The sequence below is a fragment of the Hoplias malabaricus genome, chromosome 10 (assembly GCF_029633855.1).
Source record: "Hoplias malabaricus isolate fHopMal1 chromosome 10, fHopMal1.hap1, whole genome shotgun sequence".
NCBI lineage: Eukaryota > Metazoa > Chordata > Actinopteri > Characiformes > Erythrinidae > Hoplias > Hoplias malabaricus.
In genome coordinates, this window is record NC_089809.1 from 28,632,779 (window position 1) to 28,650,780 (window position 18,002).

Genomic DNA, 18,002 nt, shown 5'->3' on the forward strand with positions numbered 1-18,002 from the left:
ATATTTTATGGTTCTGCAAAAATCCTGCAGTTTCTATACTCCCACTACTAACTGCAATACACCTACTGATAGGTTTCATGCACTCCAGTGCCAAAAAGCCAAAAGGTTTTTAAAAAAAAAGAATCATACCCATTTCCAATCTGGTACATCTTACAAGTCATTTAGTGCTGAGCTCCAGAGCACACTGACTCACACCTGAGTGAGTACCTCTCCTCCTGCAGTTTAGGTCATTTCCACCCTCTTCAACCTTTCTGAAAAGTCACAGCACAGTTGAATTAATGACTCAGCTCGCCTACATCACCCTCTATTCCATACCAATTCTGCTGCTTGATGCAGCTAAGCTACTATAGGGATACAGAAGCTAAATCATGACCCCTCACATGGCTCACTGAGCACCATTTACCTACATATTATATAAGATGTAGCTAAGGGTCTATTAGAGTCAATGTGTGTCTATAAATACCTAAATATAGTACGTAAGTCTCTCTTTAACTGCATTATGTAAACACATTTCCAACATTTGTTGCATTCAATGTTCAATACATTTCAGTATTTATATTATAATAATAAAGAGTTGTCATTTGTGGATTTTTGTGGTGTAGCATAAGAATCAGTTTTGATTCTCAGCTTGGGCAGGAAAGATGTGTTTTTTTTATTTGTGTTGGTATTGCAGTGTGCATTGTGATGGAATAAGTGGAATCAGACACTGTTGAGTTAATTTACTGTCTGAGTTAGAGACCATCAGTTTAAATTCCAGTAGCACTTCAGAGTAGCAAACACACACACACACACAAACTAATATCCCACTACCAGGTGAGTGTCACTGCAGTACAGAGAATTACACCCTCTAAGTGATGCTTATTTGGTATTGGTACTCTGAGCATCCTGACAATTGAAAAACTGGAAAAAGAACATCAAACTTAGTGTACAGTGGACAGATCTAGTTCTAAAGTGTATGAGATGATCTACACTTTGTAATTGCAGAACCACAATGTGCTCCTTTATGGTAAGTGGGTCTGACTAAATGGACAGTAACTGTAGATACAAGGTAGGTGTATGTACTAAAGTGTCCAAGTGAGTGTATACTTATATAACGAAGGGAGACACAGAGAGAAAGAGACAGAATATGAATCTTCATTTTGATTCAAAGCTGTCTTTTCTTTTGGAAATTGGGGCAAAGATAAAAAATAATTTATTTGACTCAAAACTGTTTGATTCAATGAGAGATTAATAGTTCATGTTGGAAGGCGGAGTTCTCTTGATCAAAATGAAGCTTTAATGGCATGTCTCAGAGCTGTCTCGTCCATTCTCTTGAGTCTGCTGCATGTTCTGCTGCATACGTGCTGGCTGTGCCTCACAGTCCTCTCCTCTACTGCTCATTTACTTTCATGCACAGCTGAAGTCATGAATTTGTAATGTTCTCCACAAGCATGTTTATGAATTCATAATTACACAGGAGCTGAACGAGACAATGCCCATGGTAGATGCTTTAGCTTTTGTGTCTAGACAATTTCCTTATTAAATGCTTCAGAGTGGTTGAACATATGTCTGTGTGTGTGTGTGTGCGGATGTTTCTTTTCAGGTGATCCACGCAGCTCCATGAATGAGTCTAGCAGTCTGTTGGGGGGCTCTCCCCGGAGACAGTGTGGACGGAAGGGCTCTCCCTACCACACTGGACAGCTTCACCCAGCCGTGAGAGTGGCCGACCTGCTGCAGCACATCAACCAGATGAAGACTGCAGAGGGCTATGGCTTCAAACAGGAGTATGAGGTGGGTGAGTCTGGGATTTCAATGAAAAAGACAAGTCTTGAAAAGTGAAATCATCATTACACTCAAACATTCACTCAAACCAAATCCACATTCCATGCAAATCCACATGCCCTGGTGTGTTTTTGAACTGTGGGAGGAAACAATTCTTGTTTCTTAGTAACAAGAAACCAAAGCATGGACTTGTGTTTTCTAGAGGAACATTCTTGAGAAGTCACCTTGCATTTGTGATGCTGCAGTGAATAATGGGAATTTCAGGTCGCTTTCATTGGCTAGTCATGCATCCTCGTTATTTTGGTTGGTGCAAGGAAAACATCTGGGTACTTTAGCCATTCTTGGCCTTTATATTATTGAGTATTGGAATGTAACTTCGGCAGCGGAAGTTTACATTAAGCAAGAACTCAAGAATGTTAGAACACACAAGAATGCATATGGAGAAACAGCCAGGGAAAACACACTCAATTTTTTTGCTTACGTTTTTTTGTTTGCCTAAGGTGTAGCAATAGAAGTTTTTAAAATAACTTTACTTAACTGAAGAGAATTGTTTGGCAAGAGGTGGACTTTAAATAGTCTTATTCTTATGCCAGTCTTAGAAGGAGAAGTATTAGAGAGTACAGCCTAACTGAGGAAATGCACTGTATAGGCGCTGTTGTGGTGGTTGGTGATGTAGTACGGAAAGATCACATGGAACTGGTGGCACTGAGCATGGATTAACAGTGCCAGTGGGGCTAGGTATGGCCTTAGTCACCAGGGAGACCAGTGTGGATTTACGATTGATTGTTGATAGTTAAGGGTAAGGTAGGACTGTAAAACAATCTTGGAGGGGGGTGGGTCTGGGACACTAGACTTCACTGTTGAGCCTTCCGGAGGTGTTGTGGGCTTAATTGAGCTAAACACAGACGAGGGGAGGCGCCTACCTGATGACCCCTGTGAAGAGTTAGTGATGCAGTGGGTGGTTTTGTTACTCATGGGCTGGGCTCAGAGAGGTACCTTAGTTGTTAAGGGAAGGGTAGCTGGTTGCTGATCGGATCATAAACGGCCAAAACAACCTTAGTGGGTAGGTGTAGGAACAATGGGTGATAACAAGAATTTTTTATGGCTGCAGGTAGGAAGAGAGTGTGGTGGGCATTATGTGAAGCTCTTATGGATTGACATAGGATATTTTACACCTTATCTTGTGTATAGTTATAATAGATATGTTGACTAGATCTAAGATGATTTCACTTTTTCAGAGTTCTAGCCATCTCTGATAGGAAGAGAAGGGCAGACCTTGTAGTGATTTATTCCAGTTTTCATAAATGTCCCACAGCTGTCCATGCAGATTGCTTCAATTAATTGAAATACACTTGTGCTTAGTCTAGTGTCACTGACTACACTGAGGGTTATTAATAAACCCTCAGAACTGGAGTGGATGGCAGCATTTATGGGAGCAGATGTCATGCTGAGAGAGATGCAGTCTCCTGGGGCCTCACACTATGACATGTCTGTTCTACAGCAAGTGGAGTTTGTCAGATTGGACCATTGTACTGACCCCTCAGTCCCACAACCATATAATGACATAAACTGGTAAACCCCCCGTACAGAATGAAAATATATGTCCACACACAATATAATCTCATAAGTATCTCATGTCTGACATATCAATTATGCCATCTTTAAGAAAAAAGAGTCAGTTCATCTCTGCACTTGTGGCACGGTCCTGGTCAACTGTTAGGAGTGTTACTGTGAAGTAGAAAGATCAGTGCTTTGACCTGTTTCTCTATACACATCTCTACATACATTTTCAGAATGCTTTGCTTGAATGTTCTGCTTTCGATCTTATCACAGAATTCTGTCAAAATTGAGGTCAATAGGATTGGTATCCTCCCATGAACACTGCTCTTCTTCAGTGGTTTTGTTATGGTCTACTCTTGAACACACATTATATAGTGCAAAAGACGCCTGCAGATCTTTTACTGCCTTACAAGGGACTCTTGTCACTGTTTGACATTTTTCCAGTGTGCCCTTTTGCTGATTTTGTAGGACACTCACCCTTTCTTCCATTTGTAAACTGTCAGAGTGACTGATGGAGGTCGAGGTTTTTAGAAATCCTTTTTAAAACTTCAGGCTTGTGAGTTTCAGCGTATCGTTTTGAGGGTCTGTTTAATCCACTTAGATTGTGCCACACTGAATATTAAGGAGTTGTTCATAACTTCTGTGAGATGTTGTTTGTATTTGTTTGTCTGCTTTGGGAGATGGGGGTGTATTTTTCATGCTTGTTTGTGCTTTTTGGATATGGCATGTCCAGTTGAATACTCACTTCAGAGGTAATTTCTTTGAGGCTTTTTACATGACTTGATTGTTTAAGCAGTTTGTTCTCTGAAGACATGGGATGGAAACAAAATGCACTAAATACACAAACATGAAAAGGACTGTTTGCATATCTATTATAACTTGAAATGAGAAAGAATCATATGGAATTAGATATAGGGATCTAAATTCAAAAGCATTCAGCCAGAGATGCTCCGCTCAGATGTATGTGTAAATTAAAGAATATAACGAGCGAGTCGAGTACATATCCTTGGGGTAAACCAGTGTTAATAACCTGCCTTTCTGAAACATGTTCATCAAGATTTAAAGAGTGCTCAGAGTTTTGCCTTCCGGTTAAACGAGACAAGCCAATTAAAAAATAGTTTTAGATATGGGCTTTGCCTTGGCCCTGTGCATTTCAGTCAGTTCTCTGTTTTCTTGGAGCAGCTCGGGCTTTGTCGTTTGACACTTCAACTCTTCTTCTCAGTGGTGTGCTTGTGTGGCCTGTGGGATACTTGGCCCGGGTTGTCAGTTTCTCCACAAGCAAAACTATGAGACAAAACATCTCTCTGTCCAATCAATGTGCCAGTATAAGCCAGCCCCTCTGGAACTGTGCTTGCAGACTCATTACACTCCTCCTCCCCTCAGGTGCAGCAGACTTGGCCAAAAATCAATATATGTGCCTTTTTTCTTTTCTTTTCTTTTTTTTTTTTTTTGCGAGTGTGTGTGTGCTTGTGTGTCTATAAGTACTTGTGAGCATGGGCATATATACAAAGTGTGTGAGTGTGTGTGTGTGTGTGTGTGTGTGTGTGTGTGAGAGAGAGAGAGAGAGAGAGAGAGAGAGAGAGAGAGAAGATGAAACAGAGGAGAAAAGTTTGAGTCTCACCCCAAACACAAACTCATAAACCTTATTTCCCAATGGAAGAAGAACACTGGACATTGATCTAGACCATGATGGAAGGATGAGGAAGGCATTGGCAGATGGAAAGAGAGATAGAGACTGAGAGAGATAGGGCTCCCCGTACTCGATCCCCCAGTGATTTTCTCTCTAGGTCAAGGTTAAGAGGTGTGAAGAGTTTATTGATTGTTTCAGAGTTGAGCAGAAAAGGACAACATGTGGGTCTTAGCTTGATGCTCCAGGACTCTATGTGGAAGATTAAGTTTTAGACCCGTCTTTGTGTATGTTTATTGGTTAATAACTAGACTTTGCTTGAACTGTTTTAAGCCTTAGTTTGTAGTTGTATTTGGTGAGGACAATGGATTTAAGAGCAGCGTTAATATTTCAGAGAAGGCTCAAATTACATTTGTGTTTTCCGTTTCTGTTTTCTTGTGAGTAACACCGGAGATTATATTTGGTCTCTTATTTGGGTGTGGATATTATTGCATCTCTTAGTAATAATTGGGGCAATAATGCTCTAACTCATTATGGATGGAGAGTACAGATCAGGACATTGCCCATGAGTCCTAACTAAACTCACTACTAACAAGAGCTTATGAGCCACTTCAGCTCCTCGGTGGGCCGTCATTGCCTATAATGGACAGTAATTACTGTTGTTTGCTCTGTGGTTAAGTGCTCTGTGTGAGCCCCCTCACCTGCTTTTTGTTCAGCAATCCAGTTCTGCCAAACAATACTCTTGGGGCGTGCTTATGTGCTTGGCAGCCCCGAGGAGTGAAGGAGAGCCTTTAGAGAGTAGCAGGAGCTGTAAAGAGAAGGGGGCAGTGTGTAATCCTAGACTTTGTTTCTTGCCGGGTGGTTTCAGGACTGGCTGGGGGTATAACAGCTACCCTTCTTCTCTCTCTCACTCTTTCTCTTCTGAGCTGAAAGACAGGGTGGTGATTTCTCAGCGTTCGTTTTCTCAGCTACTCCTCTTTGTTGTTTTTTTGCAGACCATCAAGAGGGCCCAATATAGTCAGGCCTCACACAGGGGGACTGTGGCTAATGAGTGTTTATTTCAGTTTGTTGCCATGGCAACAAAGGACACATGGACAGGCATGAAGGAAATTTAGATTTATATGACATTATGAATTGGGTTCTCTTATCTCTCCTGCTATGGCCTGTCAACGGGAGCAGTTTCACTTCAGCAGTGGAAAATTTGCAATGCTTTGAATTTACAGCAGCGCTGACTTTGCCCGGCTCTGGGGATGTCAGGAGGCCACAGAAAAGCTGATTTGTAAACATTTTTTAAAAATTGAGTATGTCTCTATAAAATTGTCAGAGACATACAAAGAAGTACATGTTTTTCGTGGAGAGTAACAGTAATTTGATATAGCACATTTGTTTATGAGAAGCTGACATGAATGTCTGATCTCTATTCCAGAGCTTCTTTGAAGGCTGGGATGTCACAAAGAAGAAGGATAAAACGAAGGGAAGACATGATACACTAACGGGCTGTGAGTTATTTTTTATCTTGTATTAAATTTACTTATTGTGAAATATATATAATCTTTTAATACTATCTTTTCTTTTAATTGTATCTTTATCTTTTAATTCTCTCTTATGGAACCATATCTATAAAAAATCTTTATTGTTGATGTATTATCAAACTGACAATCAGGATTATAGCTCCATTTACACCTGTTCATTTCATTAGTGTCAGGATTATACCCAAAAAGGGATTATTCCATGTAAGATGCAGGGGTAAATATAACCGACAAACTTTAAAACAGATTTAAAGACGATTGCTCAGATTCCTTGTGGAGGAGCTCCAGTTTAGTTGTATAAACAAAAGAATTAATTGTAAGTACGTCTGTCTCTCAAAGCTTCATTTGTCAATCAAACCTCTACGCTTACTTCAATAACACAAGTGGCCTGTGACTGCGATTAATAAAACAGCTGCTTTTTTTAATAAATACGGACTGCTGAAGTTGGTGCGTTCTCCTAAGATTAAAGATTTAATCCATTTAAAGGTTTTGATCTTGCCCGAGAACTCCTGGCAAGCATTCTGGACCAAGCAGATCATGGAACCCCTCTCCAGTGTTATGAGAAAAATTGCATATTATGCAACACATAGCAATTAGACTTTACTCTGATTAAACAGAGACACCTTTGAACAGCGTTTGATTTAAATGGTAAAAATTTGAATACAATTCAGAGTAATGTATAATGCAGTGACCCAGTGTGAAAAATATTTGATGCTTTTAAAGTTCTTATCAGACATTTTTAGCTTTTCAACTAACTTCTTTTATGCATGTGTATTTTTGTGTGACTGTGTGTGTGCGTGTGTGTGTGTGTGTGTGTGTCCGTGGGCACATTGCAGACGATCGGCACCGAGTGAAGTTGCACCCGCTGCTAGGAGACCCGAACTCTGACTACATCAATGCCAATTACATCGATGTGAGTCCTCAGTCCTAGCTCTAGTTCACAAAACAACCACAGTGTTTGTGCTATTATCCACATACCCCCTTGTGTCTATCACATATCTCTCTCTATTGGTTGTCCCACTTTCTCTTCTGGCTCGGACCTGCAAGATTGCAGACATCATTGTCTACTGGAGCTTTGAACTCCACAATTGAGTTTTTGTTTTTTTTTCCTGTGGAGGCGGTTTAAGTTTTGCTCCATAGATGCTGCGCTGTATTGATTGTGGTTCCAGCTAATCTTATTTGAGGAGTTTATTGTCAAATATGCCATTTAGGCTGACTACTGGCTTGTAAGGTAGAGTGCTGGAGACCTATGCCTCTTTGAAGAAGCAGGACTTTGTAGATACTTCATATTAATCTTAATGATTTTCTCTGGAAGCCATCTCTTTTCTAATCAAAACCCATCTAGGCCATCACGGGTGGGCGATATCCCCCATTATATGCCCCAGCACATCCCTTCTCCATTTTCTTTATTAATATATACAAAGCTTTTTATGCCATATCTGACGGATAAAGCCTCTTTTCACACAGTCTGCTAAACCCACAGGGAATTAAAATAGAGTGCTCTGCTCCAGACACTTCTCACCTTGACTGTCTGTATGTCTGGACTCATTTACTTATGTCATCTATTCAGACAGCACCTCTTTCTATAGTGCACTGCAGGACTATGAGTGGAATCCAGATTCTAATGCTTCAGTGCGTGAAATGAAAAACCATATTCCAGAGTCCAAAGCAGCTACATGCATATGTTTTATGCAACCACACATAATTACTTTCCTCAGATTTACTGTGATCAATAATTTAATATAATCTCAAATGGACTCTACCCCCTTCCATGTGCATTACGTAATTAAAGGTTGGATTAGTAAATCTATGGCATGAATAATCAAGTAAGTAAATAGCTATTTACACTAAAAAGAAGAAAAAAATGCATCAACATAAATGCAAAAACCCATTAAATCAAACCAGCAAAGCAGATTGGATTAATTCATTTTTCATTTAAAAAATATCTGAATTTAGGTTCTGTAATACTTTCATCCATTAGCCCTGAGTTTCTGTGTATTTAACAAAGATGACATTGTAACAAACAAAGGACAACTTAGAGCAGATGAACCAGTTTAGTGAGCATTTTTGTTTTTGGTCATTATCCAGTCTCTAAGTGCTGTGGATCATTAAGGGAGGAGCAAATAAAGTGCTGTGGCTGAAAGGATAAAAGATGTGGTGGAGTTGTTGTTGTTGTACTTAATGCTTTGCTTAAATGGCCAGTAAGAAGAGGCTTTTAAGGAGTGTGTTAAGGTAAGTTCAGGTCCTATATTTAGACCCCCATCGTGATGATGGTGGCCATTAGGGTGCATGCCGTTTGGGTCCAGGCTCCAGGCTTTGTTAGATGTGCTCACACAGCCTTGTCAAGAGTTTTCGCCATTTTTTAAATGAGTTTTCTGCTAAACACCTACATTATAAGAGTAGTGTTTCGTAAGGTGGCATTTGGCCCCAACTCTCTGAATATTAACTCTCACCCTCAAATGACTTCTTTCCTCTCCGACTGCTAGGGGTTTCTTTATCAGTTTGCCAACTTAAGAGAGGATGCTTTTAGCGTGAGGCAATGTTAAATTGCAATTAAAGCATGTGTGAAACTCATACACACATAAAACACACATTTACATGCACTCCAAACACCTACAGTACTGTGTAAACCTGAGAGACTACTCATAATTTGTTTAGCTTTCAAACAAAGTCTGGACAATTGTAGTATTTATTTTTAGGAGCTTATTTGATTAGTTGATCCACTTGCTTAATGAAATCAATTAAAGAATAAACAGTACTTACTCATTTGTATTGCTTCACACAGTGTCAAAGTGCGGAGATAATGTATCATGGAAATTAGAGGAAATTAATATCATGGAAATTAATAATGGCAAAAGCACGACAATACATAGTTAAAACTGTGATGTGATTTTCAGTTAAATATATATTTTCAGTAGTCATTAATAGCCTAATGACTGTAAATTATATAAACAGATATCAGTCTCTAGCTTTTGCACAGTACTGTACTCTGTGCTCATACATCCATTTGCACATTCATATAAGTATATGCATCCATTTCTAATGTCGTATGCTAACACTTCCTCTCTCTTTCTTTCTCTCTCTCTCTCTCTGGCTTTCTCTTTCTCTCTCCCCATTTCTGTCTCAATCTGTTCTTCAGCTTCCTTTGTGTAATCTGTCAATCCTCCTGCTCCCACAGCTCTTTCAGCTTCTCATTAACTAGCCTCTGTCTTCTCTTTTTCTACCCCCCTCCCCAACTCTACGACTTTGGACCCTGTAGATTCGGATAAACAGGGAAGTAAGTACTTCGCTGCTCTTTCTTCTCTCTTTCTCCTCTTCTCCATTTCCCTCTATCTCTCCCTCTCAACCTCTCATTGCTCTGTTTGTGCTGAAGTGTGTGTGTGTGTGAGTGTGGGTGTGGGTGTTGGGGGGGTGCCTCTGTTGTGAGGTGATGCTAATAAATCATGTGAAACATTGCTCACACTGTGCTTTCCTTGTTGTCTGTCCACTCCTGTGTCCACCTCCTAAGGAGCACCAGCTCCTGGACTCCATCTGTTCCACACCCAAGCTTCATACCTGACCTAGATGTTAGAGTGTGACAAATTGATAGACAGGCCACACAGCTGTCCCCAAATGTCTCCTCCTAACATGCCCCCTTCACAGAGTTTCTGAAGGTGGATAAATAAAAAAGAGAAGATCATTTGTAAAGAAGAAAGTGTAAACACGTATATTCAGATGTCATGGCTCTCATAAATGCTATTAAAGTTCGAACATAGGACTAATATAACACGTTTAGATTGCTGCACTACAGTAATGTTGATATATCTTCATGTCTTCAATTGCATGTCTGCAAAAGCAGTGCAGCAAGACAGCAATTTAGTTATTCAGCAATATGCCAGCCAATGCAGTAGTCTGTCGGCTAATAGAACTGGACATTTAATGTTATGTTAAAAGCATTTTGAGCTGTGATGTAATAAATTATCAACCCCTTAAAGGGTAAACCACACATTCTAGTTTCTGCCAACTTCACCTCTGGTTAAAGTTTGAAAAACGCACTGAAATGGGAGCTACCATAAACGACGGAACAATTAGCAAGACAGAAAACCAATGTAACAAGAAAAGTACAAGTGGGCACGATTGTCCAGTATGACAGTATGATAATTTCATGATCATATCATGTCTACCAATCTTATGTAGATTCATCAAAGTAGCTCCCATTTTCCTTGATGCAGGTTTACACCCTCTACACTCTTGACAGTTTCTCAGAAGGAGACACCAAAGATACTTCTCCAACATGGCTGAAGATCCACATATGCTGAGTATTACATGCTGCTTAAAATTGCTTGATTGAGAGCAGTCCTAAATATATAAATATTCATACAAGGAACCAGCCTCCTTCTTTGTATTTGACTTGGAAACAAGATGGAAGCATCTTTAAAAACATACATTCAGTCAAGTGTGTCCAAACTTTTAATCATTACAAATATGAATTTGCTGTAAAGTTTAATCCATTTTTTAAGCACATTCACAAGAGAAAGGACTTTGTTCCACAAAGAACTGTGTCTAATAGTGTGTCAGAAACTCTGAACCTTTCTAAGAGGACTTTTGTGCCTTTTCACTTTGAATCCTGTTAAGCTTCTGTGTGCTGTTGGGCATTATTTCCCCCGAATCAGGGGAACAACTCTTTCCTCCTAGCAATTCTGCCTGTGCTGGTAAAGAGCAGGTATTAGAAGGGAAAGGTGGCAGTTAAGGAGAAATCCAGTGTGAGTGTTAAATCTCAAAACACTGGAGCATTTGTCTTGGCTTTGAGTTTTGTAGTTTTACTGACATGGAACAGTTGAGGATGAGGTAAATTCAGCCTGAGAGTCAGAACAGACTAAACCCTGAAACCGTGTGTCAAATCGTGTGCCAATGTTTTGGGTTTGTTCTTGCAGTGCGTCGACTTCTACATAAAGTCCATAAGAGCTGACAGGTTCTACATCAGAACTGCTTTGTGTGCACTAACATCGACCATAACGTATGAGCCTCATAGTCCCACGCCACTTAGTGTGTTTAAAAGCGAGACAGAAAGCCTGCTGTTCAGTCAGACATAATCAGGAAATTGCTGCACGTAGCTTCTCTGCGCACTCCCAGCTCCACAAACTTGATCTGATGATTTGTTTTGCCAAGGGAAAAACTTTGGGATCTCCCTGCAAGAAACTGGCTTCCTTTGTAGCGTGCCTCTGTTCTGTGTCTTGTTTGAATGTGCGTTCGGATAATGGTTTGACTTTGGAGATGGTCTATAAAGGAGGTGTTTTTCGGTGTTCCTAAATGCAGTAGCAACAATGAAAGTCATGTCTCCATTATTTTCGCTATTGTCTGTTTAATGAAAACAGATCCAATTTACAGCGCTATCTCCAGATATCTCCATGACTAAAGGCTGTCTTTGATGAATGAATTGCATGCTTTGCAATACACAGCATGCCTCAAGTGACGCTCCTCCTCTGTCAGCGCCAAACATAGCACAGTGTACGTGATTGTAGGTACCTGATCTAGACGTGGTGAGACATTTTGGAATCTTGTGCTTGTTTGGAGAGAACAGTTTGACAGTAGTGCAGGGCTTGGGTTTGTGAGGAGGTGTGTTCTTTTTTTTTTTTTCCCAAAGTTAAGTACTTCAGAGCATGAGAAAAAATTATTAGATCAACATCAAAACATTCTGAAATAACTCCTGTGCAGGGATGCCCTGATGATTCTGGGCTAACTACAGTAACTATTTAAAATGTTGTTGTGATGGATATGAATATTTGTTCACATTTTTATCCAAACATAAAGCACAGTGTGCATTTGGCAGCTTAAAACTCTAACAATGAGTCATATATAGGACTGGGCAATTAATCGAAATCGACATTCAGAACTTCTAATCGACATAATCTAGTCTATATGAATCATATCAATTATTTTTAGCTGTTGTATTTTTATTATTATTCTGTTAGGTTCCCACTTTGTGTTCATGTACTGTCCCTTTAAAACCATGCTACCATGCTGTAGTCACGTGATTCTGCCCCTATCTGCCACGTGGAAGCAACCTAAATGCTGAAGCAGACCAAGTGACTCAAGCAGTTCGTACCAAAGTTTTGGATGTGCGCTGTTTTGACTGTAATTAATATGACACTGAACAAAAAAGTTAATATAAATGCTGAAAAAGCGACCAAAGCACAATCAAACGCCAAATATAAACAGTGCTCAAAAAACAAGGGAGGATGAAGCTCCCAGCAACATTAGAAAAAATATCCCAGCTTGAATAATGGATCTTATTTACAGTACAAGCCTCGTCACTGATATATGTCAAAAATACAAAAACAAAATAATCATTCATTAATCTTAATTGTGGTAAACTATACAATCAATCACGTCATATTGCCCAGCACTAGTCATATATTAACTAAACATAGCATGACACAGCTAATTCAGCCAAGGGTTTATGTAGAAAAACCAATATTTTCTATGTGACGTATCAATATTGAATGACTTAAAGCAGTTGGTGAATATAACATTCAAAACTTCGAGACATCTTCTTGGCTGGGCAACATTGGAACCTTAAATTATATTTTGTGGCACTCCACTCCATTAGTAAAAGTATCTTTGAGAAAAAAAATTAAAAAAGCCCACCACTAGTGGCTGTGTTTGTGCATGTGAGCAAGTTATTGATTGTCATTTTCTGGTGCTTTACAGTGTGGGGTCAATAATAATAATTAAATCTTTTCAGTTATTGGCAAAAATAAAGCACAATTGATTTAGAGCAGAGGGCGTAAGAAAATACATATTGTATGGGTTAAGGTTAAGATTCCATTATGATGATATTTCATATGTTAAAAACGAATTGATTCTGTTTGTAAAATGCAATGAATAGTCTGACCCAATTAAAAAAAGTTCCCAAAACATTTTCATTGTGTGGTGCTCAGAACAAACAAAACCTGTTTTTGCAAATCCTAGAAAGTGTAATCAACTTTGGAAACAAAAATAGTCCAGTCCAGACATCCAGTCCCTATGCATAGTTCTTCTACTGTTCCCTCTTACTAAGTTTGTTCATTGATAGTAGTTTCCACAAAAGACAGTAAATGAGTGTGTGCCAATTTCAATATACCATTTTTCTTCTGATTTTGTGATACTATATTAAAATTGATTTTGCCTGTGTGTTGACATATCATGCAACTCTAGTCATTTATTCTAAATGAATGGAAAGGACAAATCCTTCTAGGACTCTCCAGGCCTTTTGTGATTTGCTGTTAAATGAAGTGTAATGAGAAAGTTTGAAAACTGTAGAAGGGAAGCAGAGTGAAAGAAAGAGCAAGCCTTTGGGAAGGAAGAAGAGAGTGGAAGTTTCAGAGTGTGTGTGTGTGAGTGAGTGAGTGAGTGAGTGAGTGAGTGAGTGAGAGAGAGAGAGAGAGAGAGAGAGAGAGAGAGAGAGAGAGAGAGAGAGAGAGAGAGAGAGAGAGAGAAATGCTCATCTGGCTGTGCCCAAGGCACAGATGGCTTACTCAGCATGTGCTCTCTTGCCTGTCTTTCAGGGATACCATCGATCCAACCACTTCATCGCCACACAGGGTGAGTATCTCTGCATGCCCTGTACTGGGGTGTCTGTGTGTGTGTGTGTGTGTGTGTGTGTGTGTGTGTGTGTGTGTGTGTTTGGCGTCTGTGTCTGTCCAGTGGGATGAAGTCCCATGGGTTTGGAGTAAGTCTTCCTCAAACACCTCATTAGAGTGAGTGAGTGAGTGTGTATGTGTTAGAGAGAGAGAGAGAGAGTAGATCAAGAGAGATGAATGAGGTAGGTAGAACACACATTTTAACTGAAGCTAATGGTATGTGAGCAGTGATAATTATAGCTGTAAACAGAATGTAGGGCAGTGTGAGGAGAGTTAGTCCTGCAGAGCAAAGCATTACTGCCTGCTGCCTTCATACCTGACCCCCCACTACAACACCTGCAAGCCCCTGAACAAGCCCCTCTGTGTGTGCGTGTGTGTGTGTGTGTGTGTGTGTGTGTGTGTGTGTGTGTGTGTGTGTGTGTGTGTGTGTGTGTGTTTTCCACCATTTTAAAACAAAATATCCTAACTATATATCAGACAGAATGACAAAAGTCCTAACCTGCAGTGTCACAAAATATTTTCTAAACCAATCACACAGAAGCTGGCACCTTTTCACTGAAATCTATTGACAAATGTATTGGTATATGGAGAATATCAGAGAGAGAGAGAGAGAGAGAGAGAGAGAGAGAGAGAGAGAGATAGTGATAGTAAGAATTGCTCAAGTGTGTTTCACTCCACACCCCACAATTGTCTCAGGTCTCTGAGCCATTTGATCAAAGTCATTCAAGGTCCCATCTCCCTTTACTCTCTTTATATTTCAAAATTCCCTTAAATAAATCATTGTTCGTGTGTGGCAAATGTGTGTCATCCTCCTCTTGAATTTCAAGGCTCACTCTGTAGATGGGGGGGATTTTGCTTTCTCTTGTAGTGAGCCACATCCTTTGCTGATGTTTAAACCATTCTCTAGTCAGCAGAAGTGGCTGCTATTGAATTACTCCCTCTGAAGCACTGAATTACAGAAATGCTTCTGATTGACACTCAACTCTTTTGTTCTGTCTATTTTGTGTATGTGTGTGTGTGTATGTGTGTGTATGTGGGTGTGTGGGTTTGCAGGACCTAAGCAGGAGACAGTGTATGACTTCTGGAGGATGGTATGGCAGGAGAACTGCTTCAGCATTGTTATGATCACCAAGCTTGTGGAAGTTGGCCGGGTACGTTTGAGCATCCTTTGTTTCTAAGCCTGTGTTCATTTATATACAGTAGACTGTATGGCCATAAGTTTACAGGCACTCATTTGCCCAGTGTTCAGCTGGGACTAAAACATTAGCAGGCTCAGACACTGATAATTAGTTCTCAGACCACTCCAACGGATCTGAAAGTATTGCATGGAACACCATCACTCCACTCTTATCCTACTGCTTTAGCACATGCATGCTTTTGGACACAATGACCGTAAACCTATGTGCAGCTATTCAACATTGTTCTATTCCTTTGGTCAATGCTATTCTATGAAGGTGTCTTTAAACTTGTGGACATGTCTATGTGAAAGTGGGAAAAAAATATATTTTGTCAGACAATATCTGTAATGCTTACAGTTTCAATAGCAGCTCCTGCGTCTTCATGACAAGCTTCATGCATTTGGCATCATTATTTTGGTCCCTAATTCACTCCATGATGAACATGTTTCTGTGTTCCTCACCCATAATGCTCCTTCATTTCCTCCAGCACACAGATCAGTCCTCTCTCAGTGCAATCTGCCGCAGGCGATATGCTCTTAAAGACTAGTCCACAGTTATTATGAAATTGTTGTTCTATTATGCCAAATGCACTTTGCTGGATATGATAAAAGCCGTGAATGCCAGCGATAAATGGATGATGCCTGAAGCCCCTTGCAAGATGTGACACTTATTATAGCTGTTATGACCAGGAGGGAAAACAACAGGGCTCGTAAAATGGTTCAGTTTGTAACACAATGTTATTCATCTCTCTTTGACTGGATGGCCATAATAATCATGAAGTGCAGTGTTTTAAAATAAAAATTAGAGGACATATTTAATCATTTTTATTTAAAAGCAATCCAGTATTTTGACATCTGGGTAAATACATTTACAGCTTTCCAAAATGAACACTTAGAAATCACAATCATTGCTGATAATAACAACAGAATGGCTCCAAAGAAATCATTTCTCACACTTAACTCATTATACCAACCAGATACGTGCTGCTGAAGTACATTTGTTGACTGATTAATTGATAGCATTTATAAGAGAAAGCAAAACATTCAGAAAGTTGTATGAAAATTAATTGGTCTGTTTATCATGAAGATTTCACACAAAGAAAATGGCAGCAGACATTTTCAAATTATGTGAAAAATGTACTAAAATTTAGGCTTTATTCAGACAGTAACAAAGGTACATTCTGAGCAACCCGTATTGTTTGCCAAGAAAATACATCTTTTTGTTGTCTTTGGGGGTTTTTCCATGTATACAGAAATTTTAAAATAGAGACAGGCAAAAGCCATTCTGACTGTAAAAGGACATAAATGTAATTAATAATGGCATTGATAATAGCAAATTAAATAAATATTAGGAAGTTGTTTTCAGCCAATTCATACATAACAAAACATTGGAGGTGACGAGTGAAAATAAAACAAATTTTAATAAAATATTTTTAATTGTACCTTATTTAAAAATGGTTTGCAAACCACAAAAGATGGCACCACTGGAATGAGCCAACTACTGAGAGCCAGTCCTGAAAAGCCAAAACTTGCTGGGGTGTTTTTGACAACATTTTCTCAAGAATTCAGAAGTCTTCCCCATGCTTTAAAGCCTTTTAAACAAGAGCCAACCCATGTCCCAATACCAATCAGGCCCATGCTCCGCCTCCTGATTAAACCTGTAACCAAAATCCAGAATGTGATATCTATTACTAATTGTTTGTGTTTGTGATTTGAATATGTGCAGGTGAAGTGTTGTAAGTACTGGCCCGATGACACAGAGATGTATGGAGACATTAAGATCAGCCTTCTGAAGACAGAAACCCTGGCAGAGTACACAGTGCGCACCTTCTCCTTAGAGAGGGTAAGAAACCGAAGCATTGCTTTTGCACAGTCTCCTGAGGTCACTGTTGCAGCCTCAGTCCTTTAACATCTTCACTTTGAAACTTGCTAATGATACATCCTCTCCATAGCTTGCAAGTGTGTATGAGAAAAAAAAAACCTTCACCCCTGACATCCTTTCCCTCTCCGAGGATAACACCATGTAGAACTGCTAGACCATTAGTGATTCAAGAAAATGGGATTGCATTAAAAATGTATAATATTATGAAAACAGCCTACAGTATGTGGATATGTTAACTAACACTGCAAGGATTTGGAGCAGTTTCCAATGGGAAATGCACTGTCCCTGCCAGTGCACTGCTTTTTACCGTCACCCTTTCCTAATGGAGCTTCATGTTTTTGACACTGGTTGTCGTGAAACGCTACATAAAATATTGCAGTTTCTGAACAATATTCCTTGGCCATTTTTTTGGGAACACCTTTCTATTACTGGGTAGAACCATTTCTTAGCTCTATAGGACAACATGGAACATTAGAGTTTATTTATATATTGTGACATGATTAAAATGCAAGGCATTATTTCACTGGAAAGAGATGTTAGAAGAAGTGTAGATTGTGCCATATGGGTAGCAACAACACTATATATAGGTTGTGGCATTTCAGGGAGGCTCAATTGGTATTAAGCCAATATGTGCTCATTCTTCACACCACTACATTATCACCAGCAACTTAAGTTGTGAACAAAATGCAAGCTAAATTTATGCATTTATACTGTTTACCTAGTGCCTAGTTCAGACCCTATCTTGAGCATGACACAATAGAATAGGTTTATTAGACCAGGCAACTTTTTTAATACATTTCTGTTTGCCGGCTCCCCTTGTAGCCTCAGGTTCTTGTTCTCAGCTGCCAAATGTGAAACATGGTGA

The 18,002-nt window shown here is 39.5% G+C and overlaps 1 protein-coding gene across 5 annotated transcripts in view; it reads left to right on the forward strand.

Moving 5' to 3' along the window:
• ptprub (protein tyrosine phosphatase receptor type Ub) overlaps positions 1 to 18,002 on the forward strand; it is a 220,520-nt gene that overhangs the window by 179,203 nt on the left and 23,315 nt on the right. For 3 of the 5 annotated variants that reach the window (XM_066682457.1, XM_066682460.1, XM_066682458.1), the window contains 7 exons: positions 1,583 to 1,770; positions 6,375 to 6,447; positions 7,314 to 7,390; positions 9,737 to 9,754; positions 14,004 to 14,040; positions 15,132 to 15,229; positions 16,982 to 17,098. In XM_066682457.1, the coding sequence (XP_066538554.1) occupies positions 1,583 to 1,770; positions 6,375 to 6,447; positions 7,314 to 7,390; positions 9,737 to 9,754; positions 14,004 to 14,040; positions 15,132 to 15,229; positions 16,982 to 17,098 (608 nt within the window). The remainder of the gene's footprint in view (positions 1 to 1,582; positions 1,771 to 6,374; positions 6,448 to 7,313; positions 7,391 to 9,736; positions 9,755 to 14,003; positions 14,041 to 15,131; positions 15,230 to 16,981; positions 17,099 to 18,002) is intronic. The other 2 variants (XM_066682459.1, XM_066682461.1) reach the window with 1 other exon arrangement.